Source organism: Penicillium verhagenii (assembly GCF_028828195.1).
Source record: "Penicillium verhagenii strain IBT 33310 chromosome Unknown utg000009l_segment0_segment0, whole genome shotgun sequence".
In the NCBI taxonomy this organism is placed as follows: Eukaryota; Fungi; Ascomycota; class Eurotiomycetes; order Eurotiales; family Aspergillaceae; genus Penicillium; species Penicillium verhagenii.
In genome coordinates, this window is record NW_026643173.1 from 67617 (window position 1) to 83201 (window position 15585).

The following is a 15585-nucleotide window of genomic DNA, read 5'->3' on the forward strand; positions in this document are numbered from 1 at the left end:
ACTTAGATACTTGTGCATAAATCAAACCCTGTAATCCCTTTTTCTTCACTCGGTCTATAGGTAGTCTAGTAAATTGGTCGTCAAAAATTGAAAGGAATCTTAAAGCAATATGCCAGTGAGGATCGTGTCAACGTGCAGAGGAGATCCTACACGCCTGTTTCATCATCTTCCTCGGATTCAAGGTCATTGTCGGTTGGAATTTCGTGAATGGTGTCATTAGTCTGAGGCCCAGTGTATTTGCTGAAGGGATCAGGTCATGTTAGTGTTATAATTTAAACTGATAAAGCGTACAACTGAAAACATACCCTCTTGCCTCGACCCACCACCAAACCAGAGCAAAAATGGCAATGAAAGCAGCCACACAAACAGCGTAATTCCTGCAAAGGAGATCGGGTTAGCCAATGTTGACTCGGCTCCATATTGGAATTCTTACATGTTGGCTGCCGTGACAGGCATCTGAGTCGGAAAGAAGAGGATGGTGCTGATAAACAAGACCCAGATAACGGCGACGTAGTTGATGGGAGCTCCCCACCTGCCCAGTGTAAAGGGTCCCTCAACAAATTTGACTCTTGACTTGTAGATTTGGTGCGCCAGAATAACTGACACGTAAGATAGATCAAGCGCTGGCGCCGTAACACTGAAAATCGCCGTTGCAGTTTCGGTGGAGCCGATAGCAATGCAGTTCAAACCAATGCTAAAAATGACCACGAACCATACGGCATTGACAGGAGTATGTGTGTATGAATTGACTTTGGCAAGGAATGTTGAGAATGGCAGGGCATCATCTCTGGCAAATGCATATGCCATTCTAGTGTCAGCCAGCATGGCCGAGCAACCAGTGAAGAATTGCACTAGAATGGCAAATGACCACATAACTGTGCCGCCGATCCTTCCTCCGGCGTTGAGAAAGATTTGCGCAGCAGGTAAACCAGTCGGTGTATGCAAGATACTGTCAAAGTCTGTTAGACAGAAGCACATACAGACGGTCAATAGCCACCCAAAGACGCCGCTGACAAGGACGGCGGTTCTGATGGCGAGGGGTCCTCGAACAGCGGCATCGTGGGTCTCTTCCGACATACTAAAAGAAAGTGAGAAACGTTGCTCAACTTGCACATGTGTTCTCAACTCTTCAATGTGCTTGCCCTCCCTTTTCTCAAGACTAAGACTTACTGTGTGGTCCCATCATAATCCGTCATCGTCCATGCGACAGACAGGAAACCCAAAAAGAAGGAAAAGACCTTTGAGCCCCACCCAGACCCGTCAGTGAAGTGGGTAAAGACCCACGAGGCTGGCATCTTATCCGGGGTAAGATAAATAAGCGCGATACAGATGGCGATGGTGGCCGCGACTATTTATACAAGCGAGGCATTAGGGCCGATATCGTCAAGATGAGAAAAATTTCTTGGAATTGAAATTGAATCTTACTGTTGATTGGAGCAAACCAAAGAATGATCCGATGCAGCGATTTTGTTGTCAACGAGCAGATGACACCGAGAACGCATAGTATTCCAATTGAAACCAGCACCGTTTGCAACGCCGTTCTAGATCAATTGTGATGGATTAGTTTGTGTATAACCTTTTCAGCCATGCACCAAGGAGATAATCGCGAGGAGTGTAAACCATACGGTGAATATGAATACTGGCCATCTACAAGATCCGAGTTCATACTGACACAGGCCAACAACATCTGACTCACAGTGTATGCAACACTGGATACACCGGCGGTTTGGCCCAATAGGTTGCACCATCCTTGAATCCATGAAAAAATCGGGACTTGATCTTTGGGCACGACGTGTTTGGTGACAAAGTACATCCCCCCTGCAGTTGGGTATGCAGACACTAGCTCCGCTACAGAACTTCCGATGCACATGGCCATGCAGGAACCAATCAGCCAGCACCAAACTGCCGTAGCAGGACCACCAGCCGATAAGGGGGAACCGAATGTTGCAGGAACCGATCCGAGGACCCCAAGGATAGATATAGCGTAAGAAACTGTTGACCATTTGGAAAATTCCCGTCGTAGTTCCTAATACGGGGAATCAAGTTAGCCAACATGTGAAAAAGAAAAAAAAAAAAAAAAAAAAAAAAACTTCCAGCTATGTGAGTATTCAATGTTCTAAGGTTCGAAATGTACCCGAGATGTCTGAACGGAAGTAGGAACGGACGCAAGATTGAAGTACGTACCTGTTTATAACCAATTCGAGCCAAGAGAAGCTCATCGTCATCTTGAATGGTCGCCATTGATGGCGCACCAGATGGAATAGGAGACCGATGGTGATCTGGATCCCTCTTTGATTTGCAATCCGAACCTGGCGATTTTATGATAATTGAGTCCATTGTTAGGGAAGAAATTTGAGGTGGCAGATCATTTAGATAAGGCAAGCACGGAAGAAAGCGTGGGACAGCAAAAGGAATCGCGACTGGGCAGTTAGGGGCAAACTTTTAAGGCCAAGAGAATGAAAGGAAGAACCTGAAGGGAAATGAATGCTAAAAGAAAGAAGAAGAAGAAGAAGAAGAAGGGAGGGGGGTAGGAGGGGGAGATATAGAAAAGAAACACGTATTCATACTTATATTACGGCACTTACACTATGCACATGTGTATGTACGAGTTATATCTACTCGACCGGTGGTGACGCCAGATGGAGGGGCAAAGGTCCGATGCAGGGAGTCAAAGAGACGGTGAGAATTTCAAGCTAAACCCGATTGTGGTATATCGGAAGTTCATACGTTAGAAAGAGACCGATAAGCATAAACCAATTGATTCGCGATGCACATGCAGTGATGCACGTCGGCGCCGAGACGGGAAAGAAATTAGGGGAGAGAAATATGGGAAATGGAGTGGAATAGACCGAAGGGATTATAAGCAAGCCTTTTCTTCTTTAGTTTTAGCTTCTATGCAGGAAAGAATCTAGGCACTTGCGTTCCTTTTGATATTAAGAAAACTGTTGGATATTCTGTACCACAGATAGTAGACATGAGCATATATTAGAGTCATTGATTATTGTACAATTCATGTAGTACTAAGTAAGGGCAAGATGATGCTGAAGTGTATTGTAGTGTATATCTCCTCCCTTTAGTATGTGGAATCTGGATACTCCGTGGTTCTATAGGTGTAATGGGATGTGAAGAATACTAGATACAACGAGAAACCTGGAAACGGTCAGAAACCAGGATAAGCTGTATACATTGAGAAGAAAAAGAAAAAAAACAGAAAGTGAAGAGTATCCTTCACAATACAGGCATGATACAGCTGAGAATTGAGAAATAGGATAAAAGTTCTACTATATACTAATATAGAAAATACGAGAAGCTATAGTATTTGCCAATGTAAAATATGTACGGTAATGTAAGAAATCCCCACGTGAACCGAAACAAGCAAACCTTTCGGAAACATGTAAATCCGATGGTGTAAAGGTGGTCAATCGGGGATAATCATCAACAATCGCGGGGTTTAATTACTACTTTCCTCCACTTTGGACCTTGCCCATCCCCCAAAAATATGCCCTATCTGGTTTGTTGATTTGTGTGTATGATTCGCCATGGCCAATCCTTCCCTTTACCACCCAATGGGCCAGGCAGACGAGGACCCTTCTAACCCTCAACCTCAACACTCGTCCCAATATCCTACTGGTTATCCTCCTACCGCCCCTCCACAGCCTGGAGCTGCCTATCCCAATGCCTCACCTAACCAGTGGTCCGCATATGGCTCCCCACAACCACTGCAACAACCATATCCCGGACAAACCCCGGACCTCGCGTACAATGCCGCGCATCAGCCCATGGCCGCGGACCCAAACATAGGGGGGTTGGTTTCTCAGATGGGTGGGTTGGGGGTGACCGGAGAACCAGCAGGAACGAGGGCACACCGAAAGAAGCATCGTCATGCTCATCATGATATTGGGGCCGGCTCGGCTGCCCCGACACAACCATTCAACCAGGCAATGGGCGCGGAGAGTATGCAACCTACATCTCAATTTCTCAACACCGGCTTGAACCCAGCGACGCGACCTTTGTCACCAGCCGTGGGCCAACAACTGGGACATCCAGGACAGCCAGCCCCCGGCTTCACTTCACAACCAGGTCTTGAAGGTGGGCCGGGATCGGTGGCCACACAGGGCCGCGTTGACCCTGAACAGATTCCCAGCATCCCTCGATCGCGCGACATGCCTGCTCAGTACTACTTCAACCATGTCTACCCGACCATGGACAGACATCTACCCCCTCCAGCGGCGATCCCGTTTGTCGCACAGGATCAGGGCAATGCCTCGCCCAAGCATGCCCGCCTCACCCTTAACAACATCCCCGCAACCTCCGATTTCCTCTCACAGACAGGCTTGCCAATGGGTATGATTCTGCAACCACTCGCTCCTTTGGATGCTGGGGAACAGCCAATTCCGGTACTGGATTTCGGGGAAGTTGGGCCCCCACGATGCCGCCGATGCCGTACCTACATCAATCCGTTTATGTCCTTCCGATCGGGCGGTAGCAAGTTCATCTGCAACATGTGCACCTTCCCCAATGATACTCCGACTGAATACTTTTCACCTCTGGATCCATCGGGAGCACGAGTCGACCGGACGCAGAGACCAGAGTTAATGATGGGCACCGTAGAGTTCCTGGTACCGAAAGAATACTGGAATAAGGAACCCGTGGGACTACAGACTCTCTTTTTGATAGACGTGAGCCGCGAGTCAATTCAGCGTGGTTACCTCCAGGCCGTCTGTGGAGGAATTGCGGAAGCCTTGTACGGTGACACTGCTGTAGAGGGGGCCGAGGACTCTGCACGCAAGCTTCCGGCTGGATCGAAGGTTGGCATTGTTACTTTTGACTGCGAGGTGCACTTCTACAACCTTACAGTATGTGAAATCCAATCCGTCACAAACATAACTTACCACTGACCCGTTCTCCTTAGGCGACCTTTGATCAGGCGCAGATGATGGTGATGACTGACTTGGAAGAGCCATTCTTGCCGCTGAGTGAGGGTCTGTTCGTGGATCCGTACGAATCAAAGTATGTCCTGGCCTATTTTGAATGTTGAATATTTGTACACATCGCTAAAATAGATGTCTAGGTCGGTGATCACCTCGCTTTTGAGCCGGATACCCAGTCTTTTCGCGCATATCAAGAACCCAGAGCCAGCATTACTCCCCGCACTAAATGCTGCATACTCGGCATTGCAATCGACAGGTGGAAAGATTATCTGTTCCTTAGCTAGCTTGCCTACGGCAGGCCCTGGGTCACTGGAAATTCGAGAGGATCCTAAAATCCACGGGACTGATGGAGAACGCAAGTTGTTCGGCACAGAAAACCCAGCTTGGAAAAAGACCGCAAGCAAGCTGGCTGAGGCAGGTGTTGGTGTCGATTTCTTCCTTGCGTGCCCCGGTGGCACTTATCTTGACGTGGCAACCATCGGTATGTTGTTCACCTACAACAACCAGAGCAACTTGGAAACTTGGAAAAAAAAAAAAAAAAACTGACTCACCTTATAGGGCACGTTTCGGCCACGACGGGAGGCGAGACTTTCTTCTATCCCAACTTCCACGCACCTCGAGATTTATTGAAGGTGCAGCAAGAGATTGCGCACACGGTCAAACGAGAGACTGGTTACCAAGCATTGATGAAGGTTCGCTGCTCGAATGGCCTCCAGGTGTCTTCATACCACGGGAACTTTGTCCAAAATGCTCTTGGTGCCGACCTCGAAATTGGTGGCATCGATGCCGATAAAGCGATTGGTGTGGTCTTCAGCTACGATGGCAAACTCGATCCCAAGCTGGATGCGCACTTCCAGGCTGCATTGTTATACACATCTTCCGACGGACAACGGCGGGTTCGATGTATTAATGTCGTAGCCGCTGTCAACGACGGTGGAATGGAGACCATGAAATTCATCGACCAAGATGCCGTCGTTGCAATTATCGCAAAAGAGGGTAAGTTGCAGATTGATAACCCAGCAAGTCTCATCGTCTCATCATTTACTAATTCGAGCTTGCAGCTGCATCCAAGACACTTGACAAGTCCCTCAAGGATATCCGCGCGAACATACTGGAGAAGACAGTTGATATTTTCAGCGGCTACCGAAAGATCTTCTCGGGATCGAACCCTCCCGGTCAAATGATCTTACCAGAGAACTTGAAGGAGTTCTCGATGTATATGTTGAGTTTGGTTAAATCAAGAGCATTCAAAGGTAAGTCCCGTCTGCAAATTGTCCTGCAAATTGTCCGGCAAATTCTCAGATTCAAGCTCCCCAGAGACTGACTTGGTATTGTTATCACTACAGGTGGCAACGAATCATCCGACCGCCGAGTTCACGATCAACGCATGATCCGTTCATTTGGTTGCACCGAACTCTCTCTTTATCTCTATCCTCGTATCATTGCCATCCACAACTTGCAACCCCTCGATGGGTTCCCTAATGAGCATGGCCAACTTCAGATCCCGCCGTCGCTACGGGCTACCTTTTCCAAAATCGAGGAAGGCGGTGCTTATTTGGTGGATAATGGCCAGATAGTGTTACTGTGGTTCCATGCACAGGTCTCGCCGAATCTCTTGGAGGACCTCTTCGGGGCCGGAGAAGTCTCTCTATCGGAACTCAGCCCCAACACATCTTCTCTACCCGTGTTGGAGACGCATCTGAATGCTCAGGTTCGCAATTTACTACACTACTTCTCTACTGTGCGCGGTTCCAAGAGTATGGCGATCCAAATGGCCCGACAAGGAATGGACGGGGCCGAGTATGAATTCGCGCGTCTGCTTCTGGAAGACCGCAACAACGAAGCGCAAAGCTATGTGGATTGGCTAGTGCATACACATCGGCAGATCAATCTTGAGCTGGCTGGGCATCGGAAGAAAGAAGAATCTACGAGCGAAGGCGCCTTGGCCAGCCTGTCGGCTATGCGAGCACCGTATTGGTAAAAAAAAAAAAAAAGGGAATCACAGAATGAGCCATGGGCCGGTCATACTCTTGGCCAGCCAAATCCAACCGCACCGATTCCAGCCCATGTTGGACTGCAGGTACCCCATATCTTCCCCCTCCCTCCCTCTCCTCTTTCTAGCTCTTCCCTTTCCACCAAGAAAAAAATAAGGACAAAAGGAAAGAGAATAAAAGATAGGGAGGGTTACGCTAGAGAACAGAGGTAACTCAGAAGGTTGGCCAGTTGAGCCTATAAATAGGTAACGAGGGCCAACACCAGCGGGGACTGTCCAGATGTCAAGATATTAGAGAAAGACCCTTTTTTCTCTTGCTTTTTTTCTTCTTTCTTCTTTCTTATTTCTTCTTTCTGTAGTATACCAGACTAGTTTGTCATCATTTACATCATTTTTATTAACCACTTGTCTCGAATGATTGGCAGCTTAGCAATGTGCCCTGCGTACCTTGGCAGCTTCAGGTAGGACCAGCCTTGAGAAACCAGAGAATATACCAAGTGGATCCGACAGAGAAGAGAAAATGAGGCGCAGCTCAAGGTACCAGAGATGAGGAAGGTGGCGGTCTACATATGTAGAATCGTGGATTATTCTAGAAGGAAAATGATCGACTGGACATCTGGATACTACATATAGCACTAGTACATACACTTTGATGGACTTAGTTCGGCCCACTTTCGCCTTCAGGGATTTAAGGTATAGATTTTGGCGGGAAGACTCTAGCTCTAGCGTACATGACTTGGTCGAAGTATATAAGTATATAGGAAAATTTGAATCACGTATTTTTTATTCTTGCCACTCCTATATTTCTAAAATTATCACAAGAAAATCCAGACTCGATCGACTTTGGCAACGTCAGGGTGAGTTAAGAGAAAAAAGAAGGCAAATTTCTACGAAAGGATCAGGAACAGAAGGTGACATTGACATATGGCATAATGTGTCAAAGGAGAATGACCCGCATCAGTAAAATCCCCCGGAACAGTAATCTTCCATCAAAGTTTTCTTCTTATTTTTATTTCTATTTTGTTTTATTTTTATTTTATTTTTATTTTTCCTTTTTTTTTTTTTTTTCTTTTTTTTTCCACGGATGTTCACGGAGAAATGACGTGGTGGCGGGCTTTATTGCCACGTGAAGGCGGAAAGAGGCAAACGTAACTTAGTAAGAATCGCAACCACAATTTATATTCCATATTCTTTCCACTTGATTTTCATTATTGCCATTGGATTTGCCCTAAAACTAAATATGTTAACTACTATGAGAACAGTTTAGACATGAAGAGAGCTTAACTACTAATCCAGTTAGCATCTAGTTAGTATCTAGTATCGGTTCCATATCAAGATAACATTTGAAGACTCTTGAACTTTCCATTGACTTGAAAACTATACATGTAGACGTTGGAATGTTATACCACTTCTGTCTCGGTCTACTTTCTGTTAAGCAAAAAGATAAAACAATGAATATAATAAATTTCCCGTTAGAAAAAGGCGACTCTCAGCATCCATTCGGCCCTTTTTCAATCCTTGCACTCCACTTCAATCCGTGGTTCACAATCTGCAATGGCTTTTGCCCCGAAATCCCACTTGGTTCTTCTTTGACTGGTCGGTACCTTTCCGGGGTTCTGGCATTCAGGGACACCCTCCCGAAGTTATAAAAGGCTCATGTTCCACCATGTCACTTCCCTTTTTTCTCATCCGATCAAGTCTTTCACTCTTTGAAGACCATTCTCTCTTTTTTTTTCTTCTTCTTGTAACCCACTTTCTTTTTTACGAGATTTATTCTCGTCACTCTCTTTGAAACCCCTCAACACTAAAAGTTCCAAAAAACTATACACATCCAACCCCAATACAGTCTTTTATCTACATCATGATGTTCAAGAAGACTTTCGGCTTCGCAGCTCTCTTTGCTGCTCTGACTTCTGCCCTTCCTTCCGGCATGATAGTCAAGCGCAATGACACCGAGGCTTCAAGCGGAACCGTCTTGATAACCAATAATCTGGACATGGATGTATATGCTTGGTCCGTCTCCAATGATGTCGGTCCTATGCAGACGCTCTCTGCCAATGGTGGCACCTACACCGAGGCCTGGAGAACCAACCCCAATGGTGGTGGTATCTCGATCAAGCTCTCCACTCAGCCTGATCAATCCGATGTCCTTCAATTCGAGTACACCGAGGCCGGCGATACAATCTACTGGGATCTCTCCTGTATCAACATGGAGGCCAACTCCGAATTCACCCAGTACGGCTTCTCTGTTCTGCCGACAGACAGCGGAAACTCGGATTCTTGCCCATCGGCCGTGTGCAAGGCTGGTGACAGCGCCTGTGCCGATGCTTACCTCCAGCCCACGGATGACCATGCCACCCACGGTTGCCCCATCGATACGGGCCTTGCTTTGACGATTGGCCAGTAGAAATCGCCCTCCTTTGATGATTTCATACTGTGTCAAGTCGTTCTCTTGTTATCTTGCCGGTTGACCCGATCACTCTTTTTCAACGGTCTAACCTTGCTCTCTTTTTGAATATGTTCTTGATGTTGCTATCTGATTTTGATTGGACCCTTTTTTGCCCTTTTGTCTTGCTTTTTTGTATTTGGTTACATGTTCGGTTGAATCGACATGTCTGTTTCCCTATATGCGGTTGATCCCGCCTAGGTAGAATGTCGTCACGAGCTATGATTTCTTGATGTTTTTGTTGAATACCCCCAAGATCATGAATCTGGATGATAAGAACTCGGAGGAGTTTACGGGGAGAGTTGGTATATCTTATGAAGTTGAGAATTAGGAAAAATCCACAAAAAGCCATATATATTGGAAGACTAGTATATTCTACTACAGTAACTCATTAAATGACATCTGGAAAAGGGCCAAGTAGGAAGGCAAAAGAAAAACATTTGAAGAAAAAACCAGCAGAACTTCCCAGACCCTGACAAGATCGAACAGTATGTAGATCAAGATGCTCGCAATTCTTTTCCTTTTCTACTTGTTCTTTTGTTCTTTTTTAGAACATTCTAGTGGATCCCCAACATTTGAAACCCTTCTTTTCAATGTTGTCGATCCCGATCCAGAGTCTAGAACGTGATTTATCTGCCAATCATCGGTCTATCGCAGTCTCCACTGGGGCAAATAATCTTGACTAAAGATTCTTGAACGTGTTCGTTTGCCCTGAGAAACCGTCTTGTCGAGGCGAATAATGTATTGAAATTCCGTCTTTCAAAAGGAAAAAAAAAAAAAAAAAAAAAAAATCCCCCGGCAATTCCAAGGTACAGATGTCGAAAAATTTTATTTTTTAAAAAGGTACAAAAACCCATGCCGAATTATCCATTAGAAAGGCTATATTGGCCATCTTCTACGCTGTTCCTGACAAGTGAACGGTGGTCGGCATTGAATGGTATGAACCACGCAGTACAACAGTTGGTTCATCCAATTATATTACCAAGTCAGTCACACTGACCCAGGTTCCCAACATTGAAAGTTTGAACTTGAGATTAGTTTGAGGTTCTGGAGTGCGGTACACTCTATTCTCCCAAAGTAACCGAGTATACATATGTACGCTTCAAATGTTCAAATGTTACCTCTTTGTAATACCCCAAGATTGAAATTTTCCCTCGATTTAGAATGGACCAAGTCGGAAATGATGAACTGTCCAGTCTCGACTCTCGATGATTTACAACGTTGGTAGAAGTTCCGTGGGTCTCCGAGAAATGACAGACTTAATCCGGTAGCTTCCGAGGCGCATCAAGTCATTGCAATATTATATAATATAATGCAATATAGATCAAAATATCAAGACAGATAGTCTTCTGTGAAACCCCCGGGAATGAATCTATCTCTCCTTCAGAAAGAAAAAATGAAAAAGAAAAAGAAAAAGAAAAAGAATAAGAAAAGAATAAACATTAAAATCATACTCTAATCCAACTGGGGAACTTTCTTTCGAGAAAGGCGCCACTCGCGCCACCGCGCCATCATGCGATGGGATCGCATTGCCTTCACCAATCCATACGCCACAAATCGGTAAACTATGGTGCAAACTCCTAGCGCCATCACATTCATTGGACCATTTTTGTCAAGATTGTAGAGCTTCAGTACCTCCTCCCCTGTACTGAGGGGGCAGCTACCGTCCACAAGTCTCTCGGTCGCTGAGCAGTCAAAGTGTTGCTCGTGAAGGGAATAGGCTGCCAGATTTGCGATGCAGTATTTGACTGGGGAGAGATAGTTTAAACCTTCCAGTGCCTTGTCAATATTCAAACTCATGACGCCTCCAAGGGTACATGAGAGCGATAATAAGGTAGATGTCACGTTCACAGCGAAGCCGACGTGAGAGAACAAGGTACAAAACATGATCCCAACAGACTCACCACAGCTGATGATACAGAAACAGTTGAAGGCCCCGATGAGAAACATGGTCACCGTGCGCGTCATGTTATCTGCATATGCGACAAGGGCGCCGAAGATGAGTGCGGACGCGATCTCGAAGGGTACCTCAAGGGTTGTGTAGGATAAAATAAATGTCTCTGCTGAGTAGCAGTTATCCGATTCCTCCCGGTAAAAGACGTCGCGTTCGTTTGGGTAGACTGCGATGTTTTGGAGCATACCTATTATGGTTGGCTAAGATGATGATGATGAACACGAACACGCATTTTCGACTTACCAACAAAGTACAGAGCAGCAAACTCCTGCACAAATCCCATACGCGACTGTACCGCGGCGTAGTCGTTCTTAAGTGGCGCAAAGAACAAGGCGATCACAATAGCAATCCCCAAAATTTGCATTGACCGGGCCATTATTAGAGGGGGTTGGCGCCGGAAATTGATAAATGACCGATACAGGACCAATGGAAATGTGATCCGAAATGGAAGCATCTGACGGCGAAAGCTACCAAGCTCAGCTGGTGTTGCAATCTGAGAGGGGAACTCGAGCGACAGAGCCGCATCAGACCAGCAAGAGATCAGATTCTGAACTCGTTCACGAGTAATGGCCTCCCGGTCTGCTTCTTGAAGATCCACGGTGATAATATCCAATACAAAGTCTGCCGGGTTGGTGGTCCGTGGACAGTCGTAGCCGAGCCCTGAAAAGTATGGAAGCATACGTTGCCCCGGCCCTGAATACACTGGGTACCCGCCTCGTGCTAGGAGCAAAATCTGAGAGAAATGACGAACCAGATCAGAGCGTGACTGATGGATTGTCATAATCAGGGTCCGGCCTTCAGCTGCGAGACCAGAGAGAACTTCTATAATGGACATGGCCGTGAATGCATCCAGACCTGATGTTGGTTCATCCAGAAGCAGCACCTTGGGATTTGTAAGAATCTGGATAGCGATCGTAACACGCCGTTTCTCTCCTCCACTAATACCCTTGATGAGTTCACCTCCGATTAAGTTGTCAGCGCATTCTTTGAGACCCATCTTGAACATAATTTCTTCCGCTCGACGGTTCTTTTCCTGTCGTGACATCCAGATTGGCAATCGCAGCCCTGCTGCAAATCGCAAACTCTCTCTAACGGTCAGAGATGGCATCAGCGCATCGTCATCTTGTGTGACGAACGAGGTCACCGAACGAATAACAGTCTCCGATGGTACAGCCCCGTTGTATAGCAATTGGCCATAAACGTGGTATTGTGTTCCTACTGAGTCCTTCAATCGACCCGCAATTGAATTCAGTAAAGATGTCTTGCCACTTCCCGATGGTCCCATGATGACATTTAACTCCCCCGAATGAAACTCGGCAGTGATAGGCTTCAAGATGTGTAAGGATTGGGTCTTTTGCCAAGGATTCATACGCTTTCGGATTTCCAAGGCATATCGATCTAGTGAAATAGCCAGTCTGCGGGATTCCTCATTGGGGCGAATTGCTAGTTTTGCTTTCTCGGTGGAGGGGTCTCCATCTGCCTTGCGGGCTTGAGCAATGTCAATCGCGAAACGATTATACTGTAGCAATAAGCCAGCCAGCAAGAAATGAGCCACCACAAACGCCACCAGTACCACTATTGGTCGCCATAGCCAGTTAGATGGCATTCCCAAACTGTTCATGACATAAAGTCCGGTGTACTCTTTGCAAGCCGGGTCAAGCGGGTCATCCGAATATGGGCAGTCATAAAACCGGCCTAGCTCTGGGCCGTCGAGTCCGATAAACTCGTTTGCACATTGTGCTCCGAATATGTAGAATGTGTATGCACACCATTTGAGCCATCTCACATACACCGGTATCTGATTCGATTGGACAAAGTATCCGCAGGCAAACGATTGCACAGTATAAGACAAATTCGCGAACAGGGTGGCGCCGGAGAAATTTCTTGCCACCCCAACGGCAACCGCAGCAAAGGTGATGGCCAAGTAATGTGTTAACAAGGTGAGGAGAAAGAAAATGAAGAATTGGCTTGTCTCAAGACGATATCCGACCATGAAATAAAAGATGATGGAGAACACCAGTGGTACTGGTAGATCCTCAAGGGGGAGTCGAGCAAGGCGTCGACTGAGCAGGAACGCTGGGACACTGACCACACCTTCGTTGCGTTCACGATCAAATAATCGAATATCGATTGTCATTCGATACGTCTCATAAAGCAGTATGAGATAGCCATTTAGGCTACTAGCCGTATAAAGACTGCCTTCTCGCGACCGAATGCCAGCCAAACTCTCATCGAGTTGCAGGAAGATCCAACCGTTAACAACACCCATACCAATGGCTTCAATTAAGCTACCAAAAACACCAAGTGGGTCTCGAATGGTGGTGACGAAGGTGCGGGAGGTGAGAACGCGTAGTTGTTGCAAAAACTGCACCTTCCTCATTGTTCCCGTATCTTTACGAACTGGCAACACAACTCCCTGCGTTTCTCTTTCCTTGAAGATGTTTTTCTCTGACTGCGTCCGCCATGATTCCCGAAGGTGGTCAACGCGAATGTGCGATGCAGCCTCTGAAGCTTCGGTCCGGTTATCGATTGCGGCCAAGTCGATCAAAAATTCGGCGGGGTTCACAAAAGATGGAATCATATGACCATGGTGTTCGAAGTGGGCTAGTGAATTGCTCGCAGAACCAGTGTATAGAGCAGATCCTTGTGCCAAGAGAACCACGTTATCGAAAAGGCTCCAGATCTCAGAACGCGGCGCGTGGATGGAGACGACGACGGTTCGACCATCCTGCGCGAGTCGTTTCAAGGTACGCATGATCTGAAATGCGCTGGTCGCATCCAAGCCGGTGGTTGGCTCGTCACAAAATAAGACGGATGGATTAGCCAACAACTGGACCCCGATACTTGTGCGTCGCTTTTCTCCACCGCTACAGCCTTTGCGTGTATTTGTTCCGATCCTTGTATCAGCACACTCCTTGAGTCCGAGCTCTAGAATGACCTGCTCCACGATAGCATGTCTTTCGGCCCGGGTTGTTGGCGGTGGCAGGCGAAGGTCAGCTGAGTACTGCAAGGTTTCGCGCACGGTTAATGTTGGGATAAGGACATCATCTTGCATAACGTAGGCGCTGCGAATACTGTCAATGTTGGGGTTGCCATTAAAAGTAGTCGATCCAAACACTTTGGCCCTAGAAAGAGACATGCGACTGGCCATGAGATTGAGCAGGGAAGTTTTCCCCGAGCCACTGCTACCAATGATCGCTGTCAAGCTCCCGCATGACATCTCTGCACTGACACCATCCAACACCTTCTTCGACGCTCTTTTGGATTGCCCACAAACGCGGCGCCAGAGTTCTAACGGTGAAACCTTCCATAGTGGGAAAGCTTTGTCAAGCTCAAGGGAAAGGTCGCTCACTCTGACATCTACCGGGTTCACTGCGCGAAGCCTCAGGTTATGGGTCGAATCCTTGTGGGTCTCATCGCAAGCCGAGGCTTCTTTCTTGACATTGCTGTCGGTAACCATCCCATCATTCTCCATCGTGGTATATCTGTTTCAGTCAAACGGGGTATTGAATTGCGCTCATGGCAGTCAGTTCATCATCTGACGACTCGCATTCATCCAGTGAGCTACTTGGATGGAAATTAAGTATGAGCGTGTAAGCCTAAATTATGCCAGAATGAGGTGAGCAATCGAAGAGTCCCCTCAAAGTTGCGGGAAGGAGATATTTGCTCACTTGCATTTCCCTTGGCATTGGGATTGATGACACGCTTATAGCGCTAACCCTTTTAACTTTTAGCTCCTTAGTAGAAGTTAGGCCCTTGTTAAGTTGTTCCAACCGGTTACCGGACTATAAACCTCATCCGCTCCGTTTGGCTTTCCATTGGTTCGGTGACTTCCGTCCCTTCGGACTAAGTATTCTCCGGTATAAGTAAGCGAAATGGGAGAAAAACACAAGCCAGAGCCTTACTTCCAAGGCTGAAAGTTGATGCGAGGGATTTATACAATATCCCAGTATTAGGCAACCTGAGTATTCCATATATCTTAATTATACTAAATTCTAATATTCTAGTATTCCAACATTACAATAGACTTTCTTACTCTGGATCATTGTGGCTGATGAAATTTCAGAGGTTATCATAAATTGAGGTGAAGTGCCCCTAGAGTCCTGACTCCTACCGTATCTAATCTCCCCCCGTTCTACAGAATGTACGATCTAAGAAGAATTTTGTACTATTGATGAGAGCTTTCTATGGATCAAATGCAAAGTACTTGTAGTACAGAATAGATAAGTATTGAGGTGTCTGGTGATTCTGAATGGAAGAT

The 15585-nt window shown here is 46.5% G+C and overlaps 4 protein-coding genes across 4 annotated transcripts; 2 read left to right on the forward strand and 2 right to left on the reverse strand.

The window, feature by feature from the left end:
• Positions 1-146: 146 nt before the first annotated feature.
• Positions 147-2241, reverse strand: N7466_009100 (uncharacterized protein; the record flags this gene model as incomplete). Its single annotated transcript, XM_057168489.1, has 7 exons — positions 147-240; positions 306-377; positions 434-1078; positions 1171-1348; positions 1626-1647; positions 1697-2026; positions 2185-2241. 7 exons carry the CDS (start codon positions 2239-2241, stop codon positions 147-149), a joined length of 1398 nt encoding a protein of 465 aa, XP_057017195.1.
• Positions 2242-3566: 1325 nt separating this feature from the next.
• Positions 3567-6912, forward strand: N7466_009101 (Sec23/Sec24 family protein; the record flags this gene model as incomplete). Its single annotated transcript, XM_057168490.1, has 6 exons — positions 3567-4856; positions 4913-5010; positions 5072-5412; positions 5490-5927; positions 5993-6184; positions 6278-6912. 6 exons carry the CDS (start codon positions 3567-3569, stop codon positions 6910-6912), a joined length of 2994 nt encoding a protein of 997 aa, XP_057017196.1.
• Positions 6913-8785: 1873 nt separating this feature from the next.
• On the forward strand, positions 8786-9331 carry N7466_009102 (putative extracellular thaumatin domain protein; the record flags this gene model as incomplete). The annotated part of the gene is made up of 1 exon (XM_057168491.1): positions 8786-9331. One exon carries the CDS (start codon positions 8786-8788, stop codon positions 9329-9331), a length of 546 nt encoding a protein of 181 aa, XP_057017197.1.
• A 1494-nt stretch (positions 9332-10825) lies between these two features.
• Positions 10826-14799, reverse strand: N7466_009103 (putative ABC efflux transporter; the record flags this gene model as incomplete). The annotated part of the gene is made up of 2 exons (XM_057168492.1): positions 10826-11511; positions 11568-14799. The coding sequence occupies 2 exons, from the start codon at positions 14797-14799 to the stop codon at positions 10826-10828; spliced, it is 3918 nt and encodes a 1305-aa protein (XP_057017198.1).
• Between the last annotated feature and the right edge of the window lie 786 nt (positions 14800-15585).